Source organism: Neoarius graeffei, chromosome 6 (assembly GCF_027579695.1).
Source record: "Neoarius graeffei isolate fNeoGra1 chromosome 6, fNeoGra1.pri, whole genome shotgun sequence".
Taxonomy (NCBI): Eukaryota; Metazoa; Chordata; class Actinopteri; order Siluriformes; family Ariidae; genus Neoarius; species Neoarius graeffei.
In genome coordinates, this window is record NC_083574.1 from 71,591,404 (window position 1) to 71,616,340 (window position 24,937).

Below are 24,937 nucleotides of genomic sequence, written 5' to 3' on the forward strand. Positions count from 1 at the left end.
TTCCCCCCAAAGACATGCAGGTTAGGCTAATTGGTGGCTCTAAAATTGACCGTAAGTGTGAATGGTTGTTTGTCTCTATCTGTCGACCCTGTGATGATCTGGTGACTTGTCCAGGGTGTACCCCGCCTCTTGCCCATAGTCAGCTGGGATAGGCTCCAGCTTGCCCGCGATCCTGTACAGGATCAGCGGCTACAGATAATGGATGGATGGACTTGTTGTATATACAGTATGTATAACAATAAACCTGAGGACACAGACCACATGGAAAGACAAACAACTTACACACTCTTAGTGGTTTTATTGATTTCTAATACTGTATATTAGTGCAAAGTTTACATATTGTATCTTAAGACATGAGCAAAGCAGGCAACAGCAAACACTGTGGCATAACAGGCAAAAGTACAAAATTATATCAGGATACAGTCAGGTAATAACACAGTGATTCTCTACTTCTGAAATTCACATTTAATATTTGATATGAATGTACAGTACACACACACACACACACACAGGTTTTAAAACTTCGAAAATTGCAAGACACCCAACGACTTCACAGATTATACATATTCTCACAGGCCAACAGTAAAACGTGTTCAAGTGGCACAGCATTTCCACTACATATGCCTTTTCAATATGAGGGTGCTTCAAAAAGTTCTTGGCCTCACCCAGAAAATGTCACAAAAGAAAGATTGTTCTTATACTATTTTTCAACATTGGTCCACCAATGTTCAAGCTTTGCTATCTGTTCACGGAAGAAGGTCACATCTTGAGCCTGCAGATCCTCCTCAACAACATGGATGACTTCATCTACTCTGAAAATGGCGACCATGTGAGTGGGATTTTAGTTTGGGAAACATAGAAGTCAGATGGTGCCAGGTCGGATGGGGCAACAGTTCACAGCCACATTTGGCTGCTTCTGCCACTGCTAGCTGTGCTGTATGAACGGGTGCATTGTCCTGGAGCAACAACACGCAAGTTTGAAGCATTCCTCTTTTTTTATTTTCTTTGATTGCTTCTTTCATTTGAGTTTAGTAGACAGTGATATAAGGCTTTGTAGTATACAGTTATGGGCGGCACGGTGGTGTAGTGGTTAGCACTGTCACCTCACAGCAGGAAGGTTCTGGGTTTGAGCCCAGTGGCCAACAGGGGCCTTTCTGTAGGGTGTACCCCGCCTCTCGCCCATAGTCAGCTGGGATAGGCTCCAGCTTGCCTGTGACCCTGCACAGGATAAGCGGTTACAGATAGTGGATGGAGTATACAGTTATGGCCCAAAATGGTTGTTAGACCCCTTGTTTCCATGTGAAGCCAAGAACTTTTTGAAGTACCCTCGTAGCTACATGCATTTCCATTTATAGATTTGCTGGAAGTGTGAAATCATGACCACACCACATGCTCAAAACAAGAGTGCAATATATGATGAGTTCATATCCTGTATTTATTCAGGGATTTATATTCAGTGTGTAGCCTGCGTATTCAGTCATGTTTTCTCATTATATAAATACTTGCTTAAGGAAGCATGAGGGTATGTGAAATTGTATTTAGAACAGAAATACTTTCCCTTGAAAATGGATATAAGTCAGAACAACTAAAAGAGCAGGCGCGCTGTTGCCAGTATGTCTTGGTAAATCCCACCACCTAGTGGCTGAGGTTGTTAAGTCTCACAGGTTGCCCTTCACGCGGATTTACGTTCACACACATAGTGGGATTATAAAGAGTAAAGATAAACAGTACTGTGTGTTAAAAGGATGTTCAGTATGAGCCTATTGTGAATACAAGTCCAGAGATGAGCACAGGACAGTCTTTAGGATTACAGCGGAAGGTAAAATCTATAGAATTCACGTGAGATTATCCATTGAAGCAAGCATGAGACCTGAATATACAGTGCAAAAAAAAGTGCTTATGGGCTGTTTTCGCCTATGTTTACTGCACTATCACATGAGCAATAAGCCATGTACGATGAGATTGAGTGGAATAACTGTTTTGTTCTATCCACGTTCACTGGATTTTGAGAAACAGAGCATTTTTATTTTCATTTTTTCCGTATCCGATAAATAAACATTTTATGCAAAATGTCAAACAAAATAATTTCCGCTAAGAATGTAAACAAACTAGCTAAATGACAGTCATATTTTGTGAAAAATGCAATAATAATAATAATTCTTGAAACAAAAGATACGCTCTTCCCATCAAATACTTTCATTCCATAATTTGTTGCTTTTTTTGGGGGGGGATTTTTTTTGGGTTTTGTTTTCGAGTAGTTTTTATTTCGTCCTCGGTTGGTTCAGCAACACACTCCGCCATTTTCTTCTTCCTCTTCTTCTTTTGGGTCTTTTTTGGTGGTTGGCAAGCCAACTGAAAGGTGCGTTACTGCCACTGACTGGGCTGGAGTGTGGAACAGGAGATACTTGGGGGGGGGGACCCTATATTCTTTTCGCTATTTCTGTATCTTTTAAATACTTGATAACAAAGTGATGTACAGTATCTGACTTGATGCGCTCCGCCACTTTGTTTTTCTCTACTCACAGTATATGAGCTGATAGCCTAGTAGTAGCAGAGTAGCCAATCAGAGCGTGCGATTGCTCATATCCTGTGAATGTGGATATCATAATACGCTTTATTTACAGACTTATATAACCACAAAGCGTTTCTCTCGTGCTCATGCTTCATGCAACTGTGACAAGCCCGTCTTTCAGACCAGATAGATATTTGTCAGAAATAATGTTTCAAACTAGATTTCAAATACGTGATTTGAAAGACAAACATAGTACTTTCACATTTCAGAAATATATGACTGGTATATTTCTACAGCTTCAGAATCACGATCCTTATGCAGCTGATAAAGGCTGGAAACTTTCACTGGAAACGTTGTGTACTATACAGATAAGACTGAGAATAGATTTTGTTTTCTAAGCTCATATACTGTCCTCATTTTATGATCAGAGAGAGGGCCTAATGGTTAGAGAAGCAGCTTTGGGATCAGAAGGTTACTGGTTCGATTCCCTGGAGCAGCAGGAATGGCTAAAGTGCCCTTGAGCAAGGCATCTAACCCCCAACTGCTGCACTGGGTATGGATAAGAGCATCTGCTAAATATATTGTGTGTGGACTGCAGGTTTATTAGTCCATGGTTATGATTACATATCTAAGTGTTTTCCATGTCTGTATATTTGTTTGTTTAAAAAATGACTACAATTAACTCAATCTTTGATAGGCTCAAGTGCATTCATGGAAAATGTGATTAACTGTGGTGAAAATTAGTAATTACGAATACACTTGTGGCAGAAAAAGGGGAAACTAAAGGGAAATGGTAAACATTGCAGACACTCGCAGACTTATTATGCGGATTTTAGTGTTTTACGTTAAGGAAAGATGTACGTGGGTTTTTTTCCATTTTAAATGGATCATTCATTTCTGTACTTTATTGATACTGTAATTCAGGTTTACTGTTTTGCTGTTGGGTGGCAAGGTGGTGTAGTGGTTAGCATTGTCGCCTTACAGCAAGAAGGTCCTGGGTTTGAGCCTGTGTGGAGTTTGCATGTTCTCCCCGTGTCTGCGTGGGTTTCCTCCCACAGTCTAAAGACATGCAGGTTAGGTTAACTGGTGACTCTAAATTGACCGTAGGTGTCAATGTAAGTGTGAATGGTTGTCTGTGTCTATGTGTTAGCCCTGCGATGATCTGGCAACTTGTCCAGGGTGTACCCCGCCTTTCGCCCATAGTCAGCTGGGATAGGCTCCAGCTTGCCCGCAACCCTGCACAGGATAAGCGGTTATGGATAATGGATGGATGTTTTGCTGTGGGGTGAAATGTCATTATACTGCTCACATCATTTATTTAAGTACGGTCAGGAATGTAAGGAGAGTTCTGGAACTCTTCCTCAGTAGTTATTGAACCTTGGTGGGAACCTTGATGCTTTTATATTTCATAGCATTCATAATTTTTTTTTTTTTTGTCGAGTAGGTTTTGTGGTGTTCTTGCTCCTGGTTTGTTGTTTTATCTAACCGTAGTGATCCTGACCAGCAGTTTGCGTGTGCTGTGTCTAAATTTGGGCTGTGTGAAGTAGAACAGGATGGGATCAAGCACGCTGTTCATGCTGGCGAAGGGCCTTGTACTCTTATACACCACAGACAAAAAGTTCCGGAGCTGGCATGGAGCATCAGGCAAGGTCCTCATGAGCAAGTACATAGTTTTGGTCACATGGAATGGCAGGAAGCTGACGGCAAACACCAGCACCACAATGGCGATCATCTTTACAGCTTTGCACTTCTTTGCCTTAGCTGCTTCACCATTGGCATCATCTTTTTGGCACAGAACCCGTGCCATCCTGCAGTATAACACCACAATGACCATAAAGGGCACCAAGAAGCCCAGGCAGGTCAGGGCCATACCGTATGGGTAGTACTGCTGCGAGCGCTCAGGCACGCTCAGTTCGTAGCACACGGTACGATTTCGCTGGATGCCCGTCGCTGCAAATTCAAACGTAGGTGCACACAGAAGTGCTACAATGACCCAGACGCTGCCGCACACAGCCCATGCTAGCTTACGTCCTGCCTTTCTGAGCCACAGGGACAGAGGATGGCAGATTCCCAGATAGCGCTGAACGCTGATGCAGGTGAGAAAAAGGATGCTGCCGTGCAGGTTGCTGTAGAACTGGAAACGGACCCATCGGCATGTCACCTCTCCAAAGGGCCAGTAGTCTCGACTGCCATAGTTGTAGATGAGCAGAGGGAGAGAGCACACATACAGGAGATCAGCTGCTGCCAGGTTCAGCGTGTAGATGTTAGTCCTTGTCAGGGAACGTCTGTTTCCCCACAGCTGCAGGATGACAGCAAAATTGAGTGGCAAGCCGAGGACAAAGACCACGCTGTACACCACAGGAAGGAGGATGCGCTTAAAATCCTCTTTGTAGGTGCAGGAAGGGAGAACGGATGATGAGGAGGAAGCATTCTCCATCCAGGCAATGATTGATTTACATTCTAAAACAAAAAGAAGAAAGAAAGAATTAAAACACGGTGTAGGAATCAAATACTCAAGTGATGAAGAGTTATCAGCTCATATCAACCGGACAAAAGCACTTTAGTGAATCAAAAGAAAGAAGGAAATAAATAAATCTCATCTCATCTCATTATCTCTAGCCGCTTTATCCTTCTACAGGGTCGCAGGCAAGCTGGAGCCTATCCCAGCTGACCACGGGCGAAAGGCGGGGTACACCCTGGACAAGTCGCCAGGTCATCACAGGGCTGACACATAGACACAGACAACCGTTCACACTCACATTCACACCTACGGTCAATTTAGAGTCACCAGTTAACCTAACCTGCATGTCTTTGGACTGTGGGGGAAACCGGAGCACCCGGAGGAAACCCACGCGGACACGGGGAGAACATGTAAACTCCGCACAGAAAGGCCCTCGCCGGCCACGGGGCTCGAACCCGGACCTTCTTGCTGTGAGGCGACAGCGCTAACCACTACACCACCGTGCCGCCCCTAAATAAATAAATGTCAAAGATTTTTTTTAGATTTTTAATTTCCATTCTGGTGAGTGAAGTGATTGTTACAAAAGACGAACTTACAGTTGTGGTCAGAAGTTTACATACAGTGTAAACATACAGAATGTCATCTTGGATATGAATGTTATGGCAATATTTGGGCTTTTAGTAATTTATTTAAACTGTTATTTCCTGTGGCAGAATGATTGTACAGCATACATCTTTAATTAAAAAAAAAGAAATACACGAATTCAGTGTACAAGTTTTAATTTTCTTTGGGTTTTCTAAAATCAGCACAGAGTCAAAATTATACATACAGCACACCTAATATTTGGGTAAAATGCCTCTTCGCAAGATTCACCTTGACCAAACATTTTTCGTTTACCATGAACAAGCTTCTGGCAGAATTCTGGTTGGATATTTCACGACTCTTCATGGTAAAATTGGTAGTGTTCAATTAAATTTATATAAGCACGGTCCATACCGTACATTTTCAATAGGGTTGAAGTCAGGACTTGTTTTAAGCTTAATGCTAGCCTGCTTTATCCTCCACAACCAGCTCTGATGCGTGTTTGGGTTCATGGTCCCGTTGTAACTCCCAAGTCGTGTTCAAGTTTCTGATGGTTTATGCTGAAGAACTCTGAGGTAGTCCTCCTTCTTCATTATTCAATCCACTTTGTGCAATGAACCAGTTCCACTGGCAGCAAAACAGCCCCAGAGCATGACGATCCTACCACCATCACCAGCTGGTACAGTGTTCCTCTGTACATGGTGGTCATTGTGGCCAAACAACTCAATCTTTGTCTCATGTGACCATACAGCTATCCTCCAGAAGGCTTTTTTTTTTCTTTCTTTGTCTGTGTGGTCAGCTTCAAATTTTAGTTAAGCTTGAAGGTGTCAATTTTGGAGCAGGGGGTTATTTTTTGGATAGCAGCCTCTTAGTCCATGATGACGTAAAACTCACTTAACTGTAGACAGTGGTCCATCAGCTTCCAGTTCATAGCAGGGCTATGCCATGGTGGTTCGCAGGTTGTTCCTGACCATTCAAACCAATTTCCTTTCAGCTGAGGGTGACAGTTTGGGTTTTCTTGAAGCAAAGTGGCTTGGCAAAGTGACTACACCTCACAATAACTTGCATACAATTGTTTGAACTGATCTTGGAATTTGCAGTTGTTTAGAAATGGCTCTGAGAGACATTCTGGAGTTGTGTACATCTGCGATCCTCTTTCTCAGATCTGCACTGAGCTCCTTGGACTTTCCCATTTTACTGTGTTGGTCAGTCTAATAAGTGCTGTAAGCAAACCCTTTTTATGAAGGCACAGAGAAGCTACCAGCTGTAGTCAATCATGATCACTAACAGGAAGTTAAGAGACCTCAGCCTTGGCAAGATAAAAGACATTTTGGACGTTTCAGCACCTCTGAATTAATGATCTAAGTGAGTGTATGTAAATTTTTGACCCTGTATGTATAATTTTGACCCAGTGTTGATTTAAAAAAAAGCAAAGAAAATTAAAACTTATGGACCAAATTCTAGTGTTTTTTTTAAAAAGATGTATGGTATGCTGTACAATCATTCTGCCACAGAAAAAGGACAGTTCAAAGAAATTACTGAAAGCCCAAATATTGCCATGACATTCATATCCAAGATGACATTCATGTCACTGTATGTAAACTTCTGACCACAACTGTATGTAATTATTCATGCACTTTGATTTCTTGAATGGGGGTGGTGGTGTAGTGGTTAGCACTGTCACCTCACAGCAAGAAGGTTCTGGGTTTGAGCCCAGCGGCCGACGAGGGCCTTTCTGTGCAGAGTTTGCATGTTCTCCCCGTGTCTGCGTGGGTTTCCTCTGGGTGCTCCGGTTTCCCCCACAGTCCAAAGACATGCAGGTTAGGCTAATTGGGGGCTCTAAATTGACCGTAGGTGTGAATGTGAGTGTGAATGGTTGTTTGTCTCTGTGTCAGCCCTGCGATGACCTGGCGACTTGTCCAGGGCGTACCCGGCCTCTCACCCATAGTCAGCTGGGATAGGCTGCTTGCCTGCGACCCTGTAGAACAGGATAAGCGGCTACAGATAATGAATGGATGGATGGATTTCTTGAATGTGGTTTCTTCCTACATCAACCCCCCCAAAAAAACAAACAAGCAACAAAACAACAACCCCATACCAGTAGGTGAACTGGTTACTCTGAATTGCCCCAGGTGTGAATGAGTGAGAGTGTGTGTGGACTAGTGTCTCATCCAGGGTGTGTTCCCACCTCACGCCCAACATTCCTGGGATAGACTCTGGATCCATTGTGATCCTGACCATGTGGTTACAGAAGATGAATGAATAAACCACAAGCCATACTTCAACAGATATGTACAGAAGACCCAATTGACCTGTTGATATTTAGGTTGGGTTTTTTTGGGGGGGGCTCTTCGCGGCCCAGTGGTTGAGAAACTCTGGCCTATGTGACTCCAAAAGCAAATTCTGAGTAGCACAGATGAGTTGTTTTCTATACTGAATAAAGTCCTATGTAAATTCAAATCTTAGCCTATTATTTGAATTTGTCTGACATTAAGCAAACCGACAGTTTTGCGTCACTGCCTATAGCTACGTCAGTTTAGGTTACACTTTCATAATCAAGGTCACCACTGAATGTGGAAGGAATGTGGAATGCGGAGAAACTACGAGTAACCAAATCAGACTTGGCATCAAACTGTCAAAAAGATAATGGGTCGGTAGCTGAAGACCAGGTCAGTCAAAAGAAAAGCATAAGAAACATCCGACACGAGCGAGGGCAAAGTGCAAAGACATGATGATTCTTTGTTTGAGAAAAGAAAGCAGCGCAACCGGATCAATGTGGCCCCAAATATGAGATTAAAACTGTCCAGTTTGGAGCCAGACATTGCTTCACTGATGTATCAGAATAAGCAGCACCATTCTTCCCATTAAGATACAGTTGTGGTCAGAAGTTTACATACAGTGACATGAATGTCATGGCAATATTTGGGCTTTCAGTAATTTCTCTGAACTGTTCTTTTTCTGTGGCAGAATGATTGTACAGCATACACCTTTAATTAAAAAAATACTATAATTTGGTTCACAAGTTTTAATTTTCTTTGGGTTTTCTGAAATCAGCACAGGGTCAAAAATGTACATACGCTCACTTTGATTATTAATTCAGAGGTGCTGAAACTTCCAAAATGTCTCTTATCTTGCCAAGGCTGAGGTCTCTTAACTTCCTGTTAGTGATCATGATTGACTACAGCTGGTAGCTTCTCTGTGCCTTCATAAAAAGGGTTTGTTTACAGCACTCATTGGATTGACCGACACACAGTAAAATGGGAAAGTCCAAGGAGCTCAGTGCAGATCTGAGAAAGAGGATCACAGAAATACACAACTCCGGAATGTCTCTTAGAGCCATTTCTAAACAACTGCAAATTACAAGATCAAACAATTGTATGCAAGTTATTGTGAGGTGTAGTCACTTTTCCAAGCCACTTTGTTTTAAGAAAACCCAAACTGTCATCCTCAGCTGAAAGGAAATTGGTTTGGATGGTCAGGAACAACCTAGGAACCACCATGGCACAGTCCTGCCATGAACTGGAAGCTGATGGATCACTGTCGACAGTTCAGATCACCATGGACTAAGAGGCTGCTATCCAAGAAATAACCCCCTGCTCCAAAATTGACACCTTCAAGCTTAACTAAAGTTTGAAGCTGACCACACAGACAAAGAAAAATGCCTTCTGGAGGAAAACTGTATGGTCAGATGAGAAAAAGATTGAGTTGTTTGGCCACAATGACCACCATGTACAGAGGGACACTGTGCCAGCTGGTGGTGGTAGGATCATCATGCTCTGGGGCTGTTTTGCTGCCAGTGGAACTGGTTCATTGCACAAAGTGGATGGAATAATGAAGAAGGAGGACTACCTCAGAATTCTTCAGCATAAACCATCAGAAACTTGAACATGACTTGGGAGTTACAACGGGACAATGAACCCAAACATGCATCAGAGCTGGTTGTGGAGGATAAAGCAGGCTAGCATTAAGCTTAAAACAAGTCCCGACTTCAACCCTATTGAAAATGTATGGACCGTGCTTATAAGTCGAGTCCATGCCAAGAAAAAATACAAATTTAATTGAACACTACCAATTTTACCATGAAGAGTCGTGAAATATCCAACCAGAATTCTGCCAGAAGCTTGTTCATGGTAAACGAAAAATGTTTGGTCAAGGTGAATCTTTTGAAGAAACATTTTACCCAAATATTAGGTGTGCTATATGTATATTTTTGACTCTGGATGTATATTTTGACTATGTATAATTTTGACCCTGTGTTAATTTCAGAAAACCCAAAGAAAATTAAAAGTTCTGCACCAAATTCTAGTGTTTTTTTTTAATTAAACATGTATGCTGTACATTCTGCCACAGAAAAAGAACAGTTCAAAGAAATTACTGAAAGCCCAAATATTGCCATGACATTCATATCCAGGATGACATTCATGTCACTGTATGTAAACTTTTGACCACAACTGTAAGGACAACAATGAGTGAGTTGACTATACTATTTGTAAAACTGTAATTTCATTAGTGTGTAATTTGTTATATACTGTTGAAGTAGGCTCATTTTTTTTTTTTTTTGTTCGGGATATTTAGGGGGTTATGTGGTCTGCATATTTTTTTTTTTTTATGGATAAAGTGGTCCTTGGTCTGAAAAAGTTTGAGAAACACTGGCTTGGAGGATGAAAATGATGTAAATCGTGTGCTATGGCCTTCACAGACACCAGATCTCAACCCGATCAAACACCTACGGGAGCGACATGTTAGACAGCTCTCTCTACAATTATCATCATCATCATCATCAAATACACACCAAACAGAAGGAATATCAAAATACTGATATATTCCTCCTTGTAGTTCATGAGAGTTCTTTGACACATATGTATGAAATACACACACCGGAGTCATTCCCGAACAAATAAAAATGAAGCCAGAACTTTATGATTCATGTCCTAAGACTTCCATATTAATATTCTTGAACTATAAATGAGCTCATAAAATGAAGGGAGCTGGAACTCTTAATTCAATCTGGATCTGGATGTGATTTACACAGGAAGTCAGTGTGTAATGTTACTTGGCATTCATATCCAGGGCTTCGACATCAATCACATTAATCAGACTCAGAAGCAGCCAAATTAATTCCCTTCAAGTGTTTCAATTCGTTAATGTCTGGCACCACAACTTGAATAAGTGTGTTTGCATTTTTACAGACCCAACACACATCCACTAACACATACCAAGTAAGCCACATAAGTCTGTATCATTAATACAGTTGTGGTCAGAAGTTTACATACAGTAACATGAATGTCATCCTGGATATGAATGTCATGGCAATATTTTGGCTTTCAGTAATTTCTTTGAACTGTTCTTTTTCTGTTGTAGAATGTACAGCATACAACTTTAATTAAAAAAAAACACTAGAATTTGGTGCATAAGTTTGAATTTGAAGGTGTCAATTTTGGAGCAGGAGGTTATTTCTTGGATAGCAGCCTCTTAATCCATGGTGATCTGAATTGTACACAGTGATCCATCAGCTTCCAGTTCATGGCAGGGCTGTGCCATGGTGGTTCCTGGGTTGTTCCTGACCATCCAAACCAATTTCCTTTCAGGTGAGGGTGGCAGTTTGGGTTTTCTTGAAGCAAAGTGGCTTGGCAAAGTGACTACACCTCACAATAACTTTGATAGAATTGTTTGAACTGATCTTGGAATTTGCAGTTGTTTAGAAATGGCTCCAAGAGACATTTCGGAGTTGTGTATATATGCGATCCTCTTAGATTTGCACTGAGCTCCTTGGACTTTCCCATTTTATCGTGTTGGTCAATCCAATGAGTGCTGTAAACAAACCCTTTTTATGAAGGCACAGAGAAGCTACTAGCTGTAGTCAATCATGATCACTAACAGGAAGTTAAGAGACCTTGGCCATGGCAAGATAAAAGACATTTTGGAAGTTTCTGTCATGCTCCGTCCCGGATATCCACTCCGGAGATTATGGATCTCTCACGCCAGCGCCGATCCGGATCTGGAACAGGAATTCGTTCTCTCCTGAACTCACTTCCTGGTTTTTACTGCTGCTTATTTAAAGGCCGTTCTCAGACTCTGACTTTGCCAGAATGTCTTGTTTGCTTCTCTAGCTGTTTCTGTGCTGCTCTTGCTCATCTCATCTCATCTCATCTCATCATCTCTAGCCGCTTTATCCTTCTGCAGGCAAGCTGGAGCCTATCCCAGCTGACTACGGGCGAAAGGCGGGGTACACCCTGGACAAGTCGCCAGGTCATCACAGGGCGCTGCTCTTGCTTCTCATGGGTTTTCTCTCTAGTGACTTTTTCTTGTTCATGCTTTTTTTTGCACTAGCGTTCTTCTGGTTAATGTTTTTTTGCACAAAGGGTTATTTCTGGTTCATGGTTTCTTGCACTAAGGGTTATTTCTGGTGCATGGTTTTTTGCACTAGGGTTTTTGTCTTTGCCTGTCATGTTTTTGTCAAGTTGTTTGTCTCATTTTGTCTGGACTATTTTTGCCATTTTTTTTTTTTGTCCTGTTTCTTTACCTTTTTTCCATGCCCTTTCTTCCCTGAATTAAATCATATTTATTGGATTACTGTCTGTGTTCTGCTCTTGGATCCTAACTTCACCACACCTCCATCAATCCTAACAGTTTCAGCACCTCTGAATTCATAATCTAAGTGAGCATATGTAAATTTTTGATCCTGTATGTATAATTTTGACCCTGGGTTGATTTCAGAAAACCCAAAGAAAATTTAAATTAAAACTTGTGCATCAAATTCTAGTGGCCTTTTTTTTTTCTTTAAATTAAAGATGTATGCTGTACAATCATTCTGCCACAGAAAAAGAACAGTTCAAAGAAATTACTGAAAGCCCAAATATTGCCATGACATTCATATTCAAGATGACATACATGTCACTGTATGTAAACGTCTGACCACAACTGTACATTTAACAATTATTCCACGAAATTAAGTCGTACATGAGCTGATAGCTGACGAGGCAACTTGGCTATAAGCCATGTATGATGAGATTGAGTGGAATAACTGTTTTATTCTATACACATTCACTGGATTTTGAAAAACAGTATTTTTATTTTTTGCAAATTTGATAAATAAAAACTTTATACAAAACGTCCGGCAAAATCATTTCTGCTTAGAATGTAAACAAAACGGTGAAATGACAGTAGCAATTTGTGAAAAATGCTATAATAATTCTTGAAAAATAAAAATATGTTCTTACCATCAAATAATGTGGAATAAAAGTTTGTTGCTTTTTTAGTTTTGGGGGTTTTCTTCTTCTTAAAGATGCCTCACTGCCACTGACTGGGCTGGAGAGTGGAATAGGAGATTCTGGGGGGGGGAACAAAACTATTTTTTCTTTTAGCTACTTCTGTTTCTTTTAAATACTTAATATTTTTTTGTGTTCTGTTTTCGAATAGTTTTTATTTCGTCCTCGGTTGGTTCAGCGACGCGCCACCATTTTGTTTTTCTCTACTCACGATATATGAGCTGATATCCTAGTAGTATAGTAGCCAATGAGCATGCGATTGCTCATATCCAGGGAATGTGGCTAGAATAAATTCGGTTATAACTCTACATGTAGATGGAACAAGATTCAATAACTATTGTAAATATGCTGGATATTCCCAGCAGAATAGAAAAGAAACTAAATAAATTGCCCTGAAAGGACAATTGCATCTTGAAGGGTGAATAGTATGCAGTTTTTAATAGAAATACTGTACTATGAATAGTATGTATGTAGGTCCAGGGTGTAAAATACATGTCGTTCATTCATCTTTAACCTTGTCAGGGTGTTGGTATATCTGGAGCTTATCCCAGGAACACTAAGCATGAGCCTGGAATGCACCATAAATGTGATGGCGGTGCATCACAAGGTACCATACCCATACATTCTACATACATCCAGACTAGGGGCAATTTCGAGGAACCAATCCACATACCAGCATGTTTATGGGAGGAAACTAGAGAACCAGGAGGAAACCTACAAGAATTACATGCACAGAAACTCCACACAGACAGCAACCTGAGTTCAGGACTCAACCCATGCTCTTGAAGCTGTGAGGCAGCACCACTGTGACACCTAATATACAGTCAGAATATTAGGAATACTTAACAGTTATTCCACTCAATCTCGTCGTACATGAGCTGTTAGCTGATGAGGCGCATAGCACCGAGTTGGCTATAAGCCATGTATGACTCGATTTCGTGGAATAATTGTTTTATTCTCTCCACATTCACTAGATTTTGAAAAACAGCATTTCTATTTTTACTTTTTGCAAATTCAATAAATAAAAATTTTATACAAAACGTCCGACAAAATAATTTCTGCTTAGGCGGGCTTCCTAAACACTTATGGATGGCTGGACACATTGATTTTAGTGGGGTTTTTTTGTAGAAAGTGCCATCTCGGTGTCATGCCGAGGTATAGAATAGTTTTAGACATTTATTTAATTATTCCTTGGACATTTTAGTTATGTAATTTTCAAACTTCTTTGAGCTTTTGAACCAATCTAAAAAAAATCAGCAAATTTTAATGCTTAAAGATGAAGAATGTAAACAAACTGGTGAAATGACAGTAGCAATTTGTGAATAATGCTATAATAATAATTCTTTAAAAATAAAAAAAGATATGTTCTTACTATCAAATACTTTCACTCTATATTTTGTTGCTTTTTTTGTATTTTTGGGGGTTTTATTTTTGAGTTTTTATTTTGTCCTCGGTAGGTTCAGCAACACGCTCCACCATTTTGTTTTTCTCTACTCATGGTATATGAGCTGATAGCCTTGTAGTAGAGCAGCCAATCAGAGCGTGCGGTTGCTCATATCCAGTGAATGTGGATAGAATAATGAATAATACCTATGTCGTATAGTATAAATGTGTGGTGGTTCGGGAAAATGCGTCAGATGTTGTAGCGACTGAATTCTGACAAATGGCCTAAAACGATGAAAAATCAAGTTTTCTCCTGACTGGGTTTTAACTGCCTTATAACTTGCATGATAAAAGTATAATGAGAACTGTGTATATAATAATAGGAATAATACGAATAGTAAACACAACAATCAGCTAGAACATGAAAACCACCTGCCTAATATTATCTAGGTTCCCCTTGTGCCACCAAAACAGCTCTGACCCATCAAGGCATGGACTTCACAGGACCTCTGATGGTGTACTGTGGTATCTGGCACCAAGATGCTACCAACAGATCCTTTGAATCCTGTAAGTTTCAAAGTAGTCTATTTGTAAGGACCTTCATGGATTTGGCTTATTTTTCCAGCACATCCCACAGATGCTTGATCGGATTGAGATCTGGGGAATTTGGACATCAAGTCAACACCTTGAACTCTTTGTGATGTTCCTCAAACCATTCCTGAACAAGTGTTCCAGTATGGCAGGGCACATTATCCTGCTGAAAGAGGCCATTGTCATTAGGGAATACTGTTGTCATGAAGGGATGTACTTGGTCTACAACAATGTTTAGGTAGGTGATATGTGTCAAAGTAGCATCCACATGAATGCCAGGACCCAAGGTTTCCCAGTAGAACTTTGCCCTGGGCATCACACTGCCTCTGCCAGCTTGCCTTCTCTCCATAGTGCATCTTGTGCCAGCTCTTCTCCGTGTATGTGCACCTGGCCATCCATATGATGTAAAAGAAAATGTGATTCATCAGACCAGGCCAATTTCTTCCACTGCTGCATAGGCAAGCCTTCATTCCCAACATGCATCAATTAGCCATGACCCAGTCACTGGCTCACCAGTTATCCTTCCTTGGACCACTTTTGGTAGGTATTATGCACTGCATCCGGGGAAGACCCCAAAAGACCTAATGTTTTGATGACGGCCTAACCCAGTCTAGCCTTCATGGGCTAGCCTTCGTGCCCCATGTGAATCAGTGAGACTTCAACATCCATGACCCAGTCACTGGTTCACCAGTTGTCTTTCCTTGGACCACTTTTGGTAGGTACTATCCACTGCATCCAGGAAACACCCCAAAAGACCTAATGTTTTGATGATGGCCTGACTCAGTCTAGCCTTCATGGGCCAGCCTTAGTGCCCCATGTGAATTAATGAGCCTTCAATACCCATGACTCTGTCACTGGTTCACCGGTTGTCCTTCCTTGGACTAGTTTTGGTAGGTACTAACCACTGCATACCAGGAACACCCCACAGGATGTGAGATTTTGGAGATGCTCAGACCCAGCCATCTAGCCATCACAATCTGGCCCTTTTCAAAGTCACTCAGATCCTTACACTTGCCCATTTTTCTTGCTTCCAACACATCGGTTTCAACAACTAACTGTACTTTTGCTGCCTAATATATCCCACACCAGTGACAGGTGCCTCTGTAACAAGATAATCAGTGTTATTCACTTCACCTCTTAGTGGTTTTAATGTGAGGGCTGATCGGTGTAAATTTGCATCTTTAGTTTTGCACTGGGACTACGAGGCTAATTAAGCTAATAAATATGGGAAGGTGTATAGCAAGAGCAATGTGAACAATAAATGGTATTAATAGTGCATAGCAAAAACAGGGGCCTTTCATCGATCTCGATCAGAAGCCATACAGTGAAAAACATGCTGCCTTAAATTAATGATCGGAAATAATACTTTTATCATTTTAATGCAATCCATGAACAACATTTTCATTTCAAGGATGAATTAATGTGTGTAAAAATTAATCGATGAAAACGTAGAAAATCCAAATTAAGAGTCCTTTACTGTCTGTGTTGGAATTCTCACTATATGCCTCTGCAGCTAAGGATGAGAAAAGACAAAGAGATGTGTACAATCTGTGTGTGTGTAAGGAAATCTGTAAAGTGTGCCAGGAAGCTTCAGCAGTCTCGATTGTTTCCTGTGAGTATAATTATCCTTACAATGGAGACTGAATGTGTTCCAAACAGGATGTTAAACTTCCCAGCACTAAAATGAGGAGAATAATAGAGCACTCGGAGATTACATCCTGAAATTAAAAGTGTGAAAGGTTTAGTATGAATAACCTCTATCTATCTCTTTGGCATCTCACAGCAGTGATATGGCCACAAAGTTTCTAAGCAAGAATTACAGTCGTGGCCACCTGTTGCCTTCTACCGGATTATTATAAAGGCTTTCTCCTCTCAACTATTCAAACCCATGAGCAATTTAGAGTAGCCAGTTAACCAAAGGCATGTATTTGAACTGTGGGGGAAACCAGAGCATCCGGAGGAAACCCACACAAACCCAGGGACAACATGCAAACTCAACACAGAAAGGCCTCCGTCAGCCATGAGGTTCAAACCCAGAGCCTTCTTGCTGTGAGGCAATGGTGTTAACCACGACACCACCATGCTGCCCCTAAATACCATGTGTACCATGTATTTTTCCCTCCATTATGAAGAGTTTCACTGTTTTGGCCAAATGACCACTGTGTCAAAATGACAAAATGGCTCTGATTAAATGTGCGCATATATTCATATTTTATACTGGCAACACGGTGGTGTAGTGGTTAGCACTGTCGCCTCACAGCAAGAAGGTTCTGGGTTCAAGCCCAGTGGCCAACAGGGGCCTTTCTGTGTGGAGTTTGCATGTTCTCCCCGTGTCTGTGTGGGTTTGCTCCGGTTTCCCCCACAGTACAAAGACATGCAGGTTAGACTAATTGGTGGCTCTAAATTGACCGTAGGTGTGAATGTGAGTGTGAATGGTTGTTTGTCTGTATGTGTCAGCTCTGTGATGATCTGGCGACTTGTCCAGGGTGTACCCTGCCTCTCGCCCATAGTCAGCTGGGATAGGCTCCAGCTTGCCTGCGACCCTGCACAGGATAAGCGGTTATGGATAATGGATGGATATTTTATATTCATATCTTTTAAATAGGCTCTTTGCAGCTAGAGGTCACATGCTTGGATACCACATCGCAATGCCATACTGGAGAGCAAGCTTCCAGGTAAACAAAACCCTCGACAAGGTCAAGCACAAACGTTTCAGCAGTTTATAGCACTTAATATCTTTCATTTTCTAGAAGAATTGTCAATATAGTTTTCTACATTTACTTGAGAGTCATTTTGACAGGATAAAATTATTTTATCGCGAAGGCATTGACTTAACAGATGGCTTTTGGATCTTCGCGGCTAAACGACATGGCGACTTCACAAGGTATGTCCACCGAAAAAAGTCTGTGACGGTTCTCAGTCATCCAGCTCATCGGAAACCATCGGTGCTAAAGAAGGCAACTGGACTTGCTTGCAATCCCTGTAGACGTTTCATCTCTCATCCAAAACGCTTCTTCACTTTTGTCTTGAGGCCTTTCGGATGAGAGGTGAAACATCTTTGAGGATTTCAAGCAAGTCCAGTTGCCTTCTTTAGCACCTACGATTTACATAAAAAAAAAACCTTGTAAAAACACTTATTTTAATTCTAACAGCTCAAAGCAGCTCCATAATAAAAGTTTTCAAAGTATACCCTTAGCAAAAAGTAGTATACTTAAAGTTCATTTTGTAAAGTATTCTGAAGTGTAAGTATAAGTATATCAAGTGTACTACAGGCCATGTACTTCAAGTGTACTAGAAAGCATACTAATTTAATACTTCTTCGGACTAAATTGGAACATTTTAAGTTTATAAAAGTATACTTTCAAGTCCGTTTTAAGTTTACAAAAGTACACTTTCAAGTATACTCATTTATATACTATCAATGCACTTGGTATATCCCTATTGTGTACTTGAAGTATATCATAAGTACACTTATTTATGTACTGCCATTGTACTAGTTATATACTGTAAGTATACAAGAGGGATATACCAAGTACATTTACAGTATAGATATAGTATAGATGAGAGTACTTAAAGAGTACTTTTGCTAACTTAAAAGTAACTTTGAAGTATACTTTCATAAACTTAAAATGTTCCAATTTAGTCCGAAGAAGTATTAAATTAGTATGCTTTCTAGTACACTTGAAGTACATGGCCTGTAGTACACTTGATATACTTATACTTACACTTCAGAATACTTTACAAAATGAACTTTAAGTATACTACTTTTTGCTAAGGGAAACCAGTATAAAAATGTCATATAGGCTTGCCATTGAAAAGTTGTGTGGGAAACTAAGTAACTGCTTTTGGTCTTACAACCGTTTTTTGGTTGATGGAGTTACGTACCACAGTAAAACCTATGACAGACTAAAGAAGAGATTCAACAGTGCTGCATACTTGAAAGATGGTACATTTTGTTGTATTATAGAATTGGTTGTTTTTAAACAAATATGTTCACATGAAATCTCTGCTTTTTGTCCATGTCACAAACTATGTTGTGTTTTAGTTGACGTACTTAGTAAATCAGGCAGGCCTGTATGTAAAGATTCGCAAATAAATGTACAAAGTCATTTAGTATATGATGTTCAAAAAACTGAAACTGTTCATGCTGTCTCGCCTGACATGATCAAAACAAAATGTGTCCTTGTTGAAACAGCTGACACACTGTACATAACACCATTGCCAAACCCTTTTGAAAGGGACTAGTTAAATAAATAAAGTCAAGCCAAACTTTTTTCTGTTTTCCTGTTTTTGTGTATGATGAAGTGTAAGGTACATGAAGATAATGCAATTCAGTACACATAATGACTAAGTGTTAATCTCCAGAATTATAATAAGACATTAAACAAGACATGCATGTTGACGGTTGGGTTGGCTGGTAATGTTCATCATGTGCTGTTGAGTAAGGCTGCTGCAGAGGGGATGAAGGACTTTTTGTTTATAGTGGTACATTGTAGCGCCAGCCTGATGGGAGCAGTTGGAAGGAGTGATGGAGGGGGTGAGAGGGGCCCTCTGATCAGGTTGGATTCCCTAATCACTTACCAGCTGTATAGCTCAGCTAATGTAATATAAATTATAAATATAATATATATATAAAATATAATGTAATATAAATTATAAATATAATATATACATATAGTATAAATATATAAATTAAACGTTGAGTCAATTAATGAGTTGACCTTATTGTGCTCTTGAAGCAAGATATATGCTAAGCATTCCTATTTTGTGGCAAAAAGATTTACAAAGTATACTTAGGTCCAAGTATAAGTTTTAGTATTAAAGTAATTGTGGCAGCGGGGGCGTGGTCAAGCGCCGGTCTGTGACAGGAGGGCGGAGTTGGGGAAGGTAAGTGGCAGAATCGCTTCACCTGAGTGTCATTAACCTGTGTTTTGTGTGTGTTCTCCCCAGTAAACCGCCCTACTTAAGGAGGGAAAGGGAGAGCGGAAGGGAGCTTCTTCCCCGGCAGAGCCGACAGTGTGTGTGTGTGTCTCTCTGCCTACTTGGGTTAAAAACATTGTTAAACTGAAAAGTTCGGCAATAAAGCCTTGTGAAAACCCTTGATCTCTGTCCTGCCGTCCTCTGTGCTCCCCCCACACGCTATTCGCGCTACAGTGGTGCCGAAACCCAGGAGATGGTGGAGCATCAGTCCTGCAGCCCCATGGAATCCTCCCCGTTCGCGGACTTGGTCCACGCCCTCGCCACGGCTCAGCAGAGCCAGCACCAGGCACTCGTCACGCTCCGGAAGGAGCAGGAGCTCCGCTTCGAAGCCCCGGTGCTGGCTCAACAGGAAGATCGAGAGGCGTTCCGGCGTCTCCTCGCGTCGGCGGGGTCCACCAGCGCCCCGGCCGCGGGCCCGTCTCCCCTCACCTTAACTAAGATGGGCCCGCAGGATGACCCTGAGGCTTTCATCACGTTGTTCAAGCAGGTCGCAGAAGCCTCGGGGTGGCCGATGGAGCAGCGCGCGGCGCGCCTCCTCCCCCTCCTGACGGGAGAGGCGCAGTTGGCCGCACTACAGCTCCCCGCCAATCGCCGGCTGGCCTACGCCGACCTTCGCCGGGCTGTCCTCCAGCGCGTGGGGCGCACGCCGGAGCAGCAGCGCCAGCGCTTCAGCGCTGCGGATGGAGGAAGTCGGCAGCCCGTTCGTGTTCGGCCAGCAGCTCCGGGACGCCTGCTGGCAGTGGCTGAGGGCCGAAGATCGCGACGCCGAGGGAATCATCGACCAGGTGGCGCTGGAACAGTTCACCGCCCGCTTACCAGCCGGAACCGCGGAGTGGGTCCAGTGCCACCGCCCGGCGTCGCTGGATCAGGCCGTGGGACTGGCGGAGGATCATCTGGCGGCTGTTCCGGCGGCAGGACAACCACCGACATCGTCTTCTCTCTCCTCTCCTCTCTCTCTTTCTCTCCCCCCTCCTCCCGTGTCTCGTCCTCGCCCCATTCCCCCACCACGGAGGCGGGAGCCGGCTCCACCCCAGCCGGCCCGCCGCACCCGTGGTGCCCTCCCGTTTCTCCCTTCTGTGTCTGTCTCTCCCCCCCTCAGGTGAGTGAGCCTCAGAACACAGCTGCAGAGGGAAGGCCTGGGCCGGTTTGCTGGCGCTGCGGGGAACCGGGCCACCTGCAGCAACAGTGTGCAGCGATGGAGGTAGGGGCGGTGGTGCGGATCCCCGACGCGCCAGAGGCTGCCCTCGATCGGGCCGGAGCGTATCGCATACCGGTAAGTGTACAAGGGGCTACATATCAGGCGTTGGTGGATTCAGGTTGCAATCAGACCTCAATCCGCCAAAGCCTGGTGCAAGACGAGGCATTGGGGGGAGCACAAGGGGTGAAGGTGTTGTGTGTGCACGGGGATATTCACAGCTACCCGTTGGTGTCGGTCCACATATATTTCAGAGGGGCAAAATCAATAGTGAAGGCGGCGGTTAATCCTCGCCTTACCCACTCTTTGATCTTGGGGACTGATTGGCTGGGATTTCGGGGTTTGATGGCACGCCTAGTAAAGAGTGGGTCCTGCCGGTTGATAGGGGAGGGTCCCGGTGTCGCTTTGGCTGGAGCGGCGGTCGCAGAGCCGTCTACGTCATCTCCGCGACAGAGTGAGGAGCCCCCGGCCCCTCCTCTTTCTATTGGGGAATCCCTCGCGGATTTCCCACTGGAACAAACGCGAGACGAGACTCTGCGACACGCGTTTGACCAAGTGAGAGTAATCGATGGTCAAACGCTCCCGCCGAACGCCACCCCGCCCTTCCCCTATTTTTCCATTTTGAAGGATAGGTTATACCGAGTGACGCAGGACACTCAGACGAAAGAGCGGGTCACCCAGTTGTTAATTCCAAAGAGCCGCCGGGAATTGGTATTCCAGGCGGCTCACTTTAATCCCATGGCTGGACACCTCAGGCAGGATAAGACACTCGCCCGGATAATGGCCCGATTCTATTGGCCGGGGATTCGCGGCGACGTCCGTAAGTGGTGTACGGCGTGCCGCGAATGCCAGTTAGTAAATCCAGCGGCCATTCCAAGAGCGCCCTTGTGCCCCCTACCATTAATTGAGACCCCGTTCGAAAGAATTGGGATGGATCTCGTCGGGCCATTAGACCGGTCAACACGTGGGTACCGCTTTATATTGGTTCTGGTGGACTATGCAACGCGATACCCGGAAGCGGTGCCTCTTCGCAATATCTCAGCACGCAGTATTGCAGAGGCCCTCTTCCACGTCATCTCCCGGGTTGGAATCCCGAAAGAGATTCTGACTGACCAGGGCACCTCGTTTATGTCACGAACACTGAGCGAACTGTATGGGCTACTGGGTATTAAGCCGATCCGCACCAGCGTTTATCACCCACAGACGGACGGTTTAGTTGAACGGTTCAATCGCACCCTCAAGAATATTATCAAAAAATTCGTAAGTGAGGACGCACGTAACTGGGATAAGTGGCTCGAACCCTTGCTGTTTGCAGTGCGAGAGGTCCCCCAAGCCTCCACGGGGTTCTCCCCATTTGAATTATTATATGGGCGTAAGCCGCGCGGCATCTTAGATGTACTGCGGGAAAATTGGGAAGAGGGACCTTCACAGAGCAAAAACGAAATTCAGTACGTTATGGATCTGCGCGCAAAACTCCACACGCTCACCCACCTAACTCAGGAGAATTTGCGCCAGGCCCAGGAACGGCAAACCCGCCTGTACAACAAGGGCACGCGCCTTAGAGAGTTCACTCCGGGAGATAAAGTACTCGTCCTGTTGCCCACGTCGAGCTCCAAATTAATCGCCAAGTGGCAAGGACCCTTTGAGGTCACACGGCGAGTCGGGGACGTCGACTATGAGGTTAGGCGAACGGACAGGGAGGGGGCGCTACAGATCTACCACCTCAATCTGTTAAAACTCTGGAAAGAGGAGGTCCCCGTGGCGTTGGTGTCGGTAGTTCCGGAGAAGGCGGAGCTGGGGCCGGAGGTCCAAAAAGGGACATTGGCATCTCGTACCTCTCCGGTCCCCTGTGGAGACCACCTCTCCCCGACCCAACTCACGGAGGTCGCCCAGTTGCAGGCCGAGTTTTCGGATGTATTCTCGCCCCTGCCCGGTCGCACTAACCTCATAGAACACCACATAGAGACGCCCCCGGGGGTGGTAGTGCGCAGCCGTCCTTATCGATTACCCGAACACAAAAAAAAGGTAGTTCGGGAAGAACTTCAGGCCATGCTCGAAATGGGCATCGTCGAGGAGTCCCACAGTGACTGGAGCAGCCCGGTGGTCTTAGTTCCTAAGGCCGACGGCTCGGTCCGGTTCTGTGTGGACTATAGAAAAGTCAACGCAGTGTCTAAATTCGACGCGTACCCGATGCCTCGTATTGATGAGCTGCTCGATCGACTAGGCACGGCTCGCTTTTACTCGACACTGGATTTGACGAAGGGATATTGGCAGGTCCCCTTGACTCCATTATCCCGGGAGAAAAGGGCCTTTTCCACACCGTTCGGCTTACACCAGTTCGTCACACTTCCATTTGGGCTGTTTGGGGCGCCCGCTACGTTTCAGCGGCTGATGGAACGGGTCCTCCGGCCCCACGCCACCTACGCGGCCGCTTACCTAGACGACATCATTATTTATAGTAATGACTGGCAGCGGCACCTGCAACACCTAAGGGCCGTCCTTAGGTCGCTGAGGCGGGCGGGGCTCACTGCCAACCCGAAGAAGTGTGCGATTGGGCGGGCGGAAGTACGGTATCTGGGCTTCCACTTGGGTAACGGGCAGGTGCGTCCCCAAATTAATAAGACAGCAGTGATTGCGGCCTGCCCGAGACCCAAGACCAAAAAGGGGGTGAGGCAGTTCCTGGGGCTGGCTGGCTATTATCGTAGGTTTATACCTAATTATTCGGACGTCACCAGCCCGCTGACTGACCTCACTAAAAAGGGGGCGCCAGATCCGGTCCAGTGGACGGAGCAGTGCCAGCGGGTTTTCTCTGAGGTAAAGGCTGCACTGTGTGGGGGGCCACTTTTGCACTCCCCTGACTTCTCTCTCCCTTTTTTGTTACAGACGGATGCGTCGGACAGAGGGCTGGGGGCCGTTTTGTCCCAGCAGGTGGGGGGAGAGGACCGCCCAGTGTTATACATCAGCCGGAAGCTGTCAGTGCGCGAGGGGCGCTACAGCACTATCGAGAAAGAGTGCCTGGCCATCAAGTGGGCGGTCCTCGCCCTCCGTTACTACCTGCTGGGGCGCTCTTTCACCCTCTGTTCGGACCACGCGCCCCTCCAGTGGCTCCACCGCATGAAGGATGCCAACGCGCGGATCACCCGTTGGTATCTGGCGCTCCAACCTTTCAAATTCAAGGTGGTCCACAGGCCGGGGGCGCAGATGGTCGTGGCGGACTTCCTCTCCCGTCAAGGGGGGGGGGGGGAGTCGGCTGCAGGCCGGACGGGCGCCCGGCCTGAGTCGGGCGGTGGGGGTATGTGGCAGCGGGGGCGTGGTCAAGCGCCGGTCTGTGACAGGAGGGCGGAGTTGGGGAAGGTAAGTGGCAGAATCGCTTCACCTGAGTGTCATTAACCTGTGTTTTGTGTGTGTTCTCCCCAGTAAACCGCCCTACTTAAGGAGGGAAAGGGAGAGCGGAAGGGAGCTTCTTCCCCGGCAGAGCCGACAGTGTGTGTGTGTGTCTCTCTGCCTACTTGGGTTAAAAACATTGTTAAACTGAAAAGTTCGGCAATAAAGCCTTGTGAAAACCCTTGATCTCTGTCCTGCCGTCCTCTGTGCTCCCCCCACACGCTATTCGCGCTACAGTAATGTATAAGTGTAAGTCTTAGTATTGATATAGGTCTACTTATACTTTTTTATACTTGGTTCAGTATAAACCAAGTATACTTCCCTGTACTGTGTTGTAAGTGTATCAAGAATTAGTTTGTAAGAAGTAACCTTCAAGTACACTTCCTCGATTTTAGTATAAAATAAGTATACTTGTAGCACACTTGATTAAACTTCTTTTTGCTAAGGGTATCATTGTTTTTGTGAGATTTGGCAACAACTTGAAGATATGAATGAACAATTTACTGTGATAACACCAAGCTTGGCTTCCCGCCTCCTCTCAGCTCTTTCCTCCTTATCAGCTGCATGTGTATATGTGACAA

The 24,937-nt window shown here is 44.1% G+C and overlaps 1 protein-coding gene across 2 annotated transcripts in view; it reads right to left on the minus strand.

The window, feature by feature from the left end:
* Nucleotides 1-329: 329 nt before the first annotated feature.
* LOC132887511 (P2Y purinoceptor 3) overlaps nucleotides 330-24,937 on the minus strand; it is a 93,665-nt gene continuing 69,057 nt past the window's right edge. For both annotated transcript variants that reach the window (XM_060922987.1, XM_060922986.1), the window contains exon 2: nucleotides 330-4,972. In XM_060922987.1, coding sequence (XP_060778970.1) covers nucleotides 3,990-4,949 — 960 coding nt within the window. In that variant the 5' untranslated portion in view covers nucleotides 4,950-4,972 and the 3' untranslated portion in view covers nucleotides 330-3,989. The remainder of the gene's footprint in view (nucleotides 4,973-24,937) is intronic.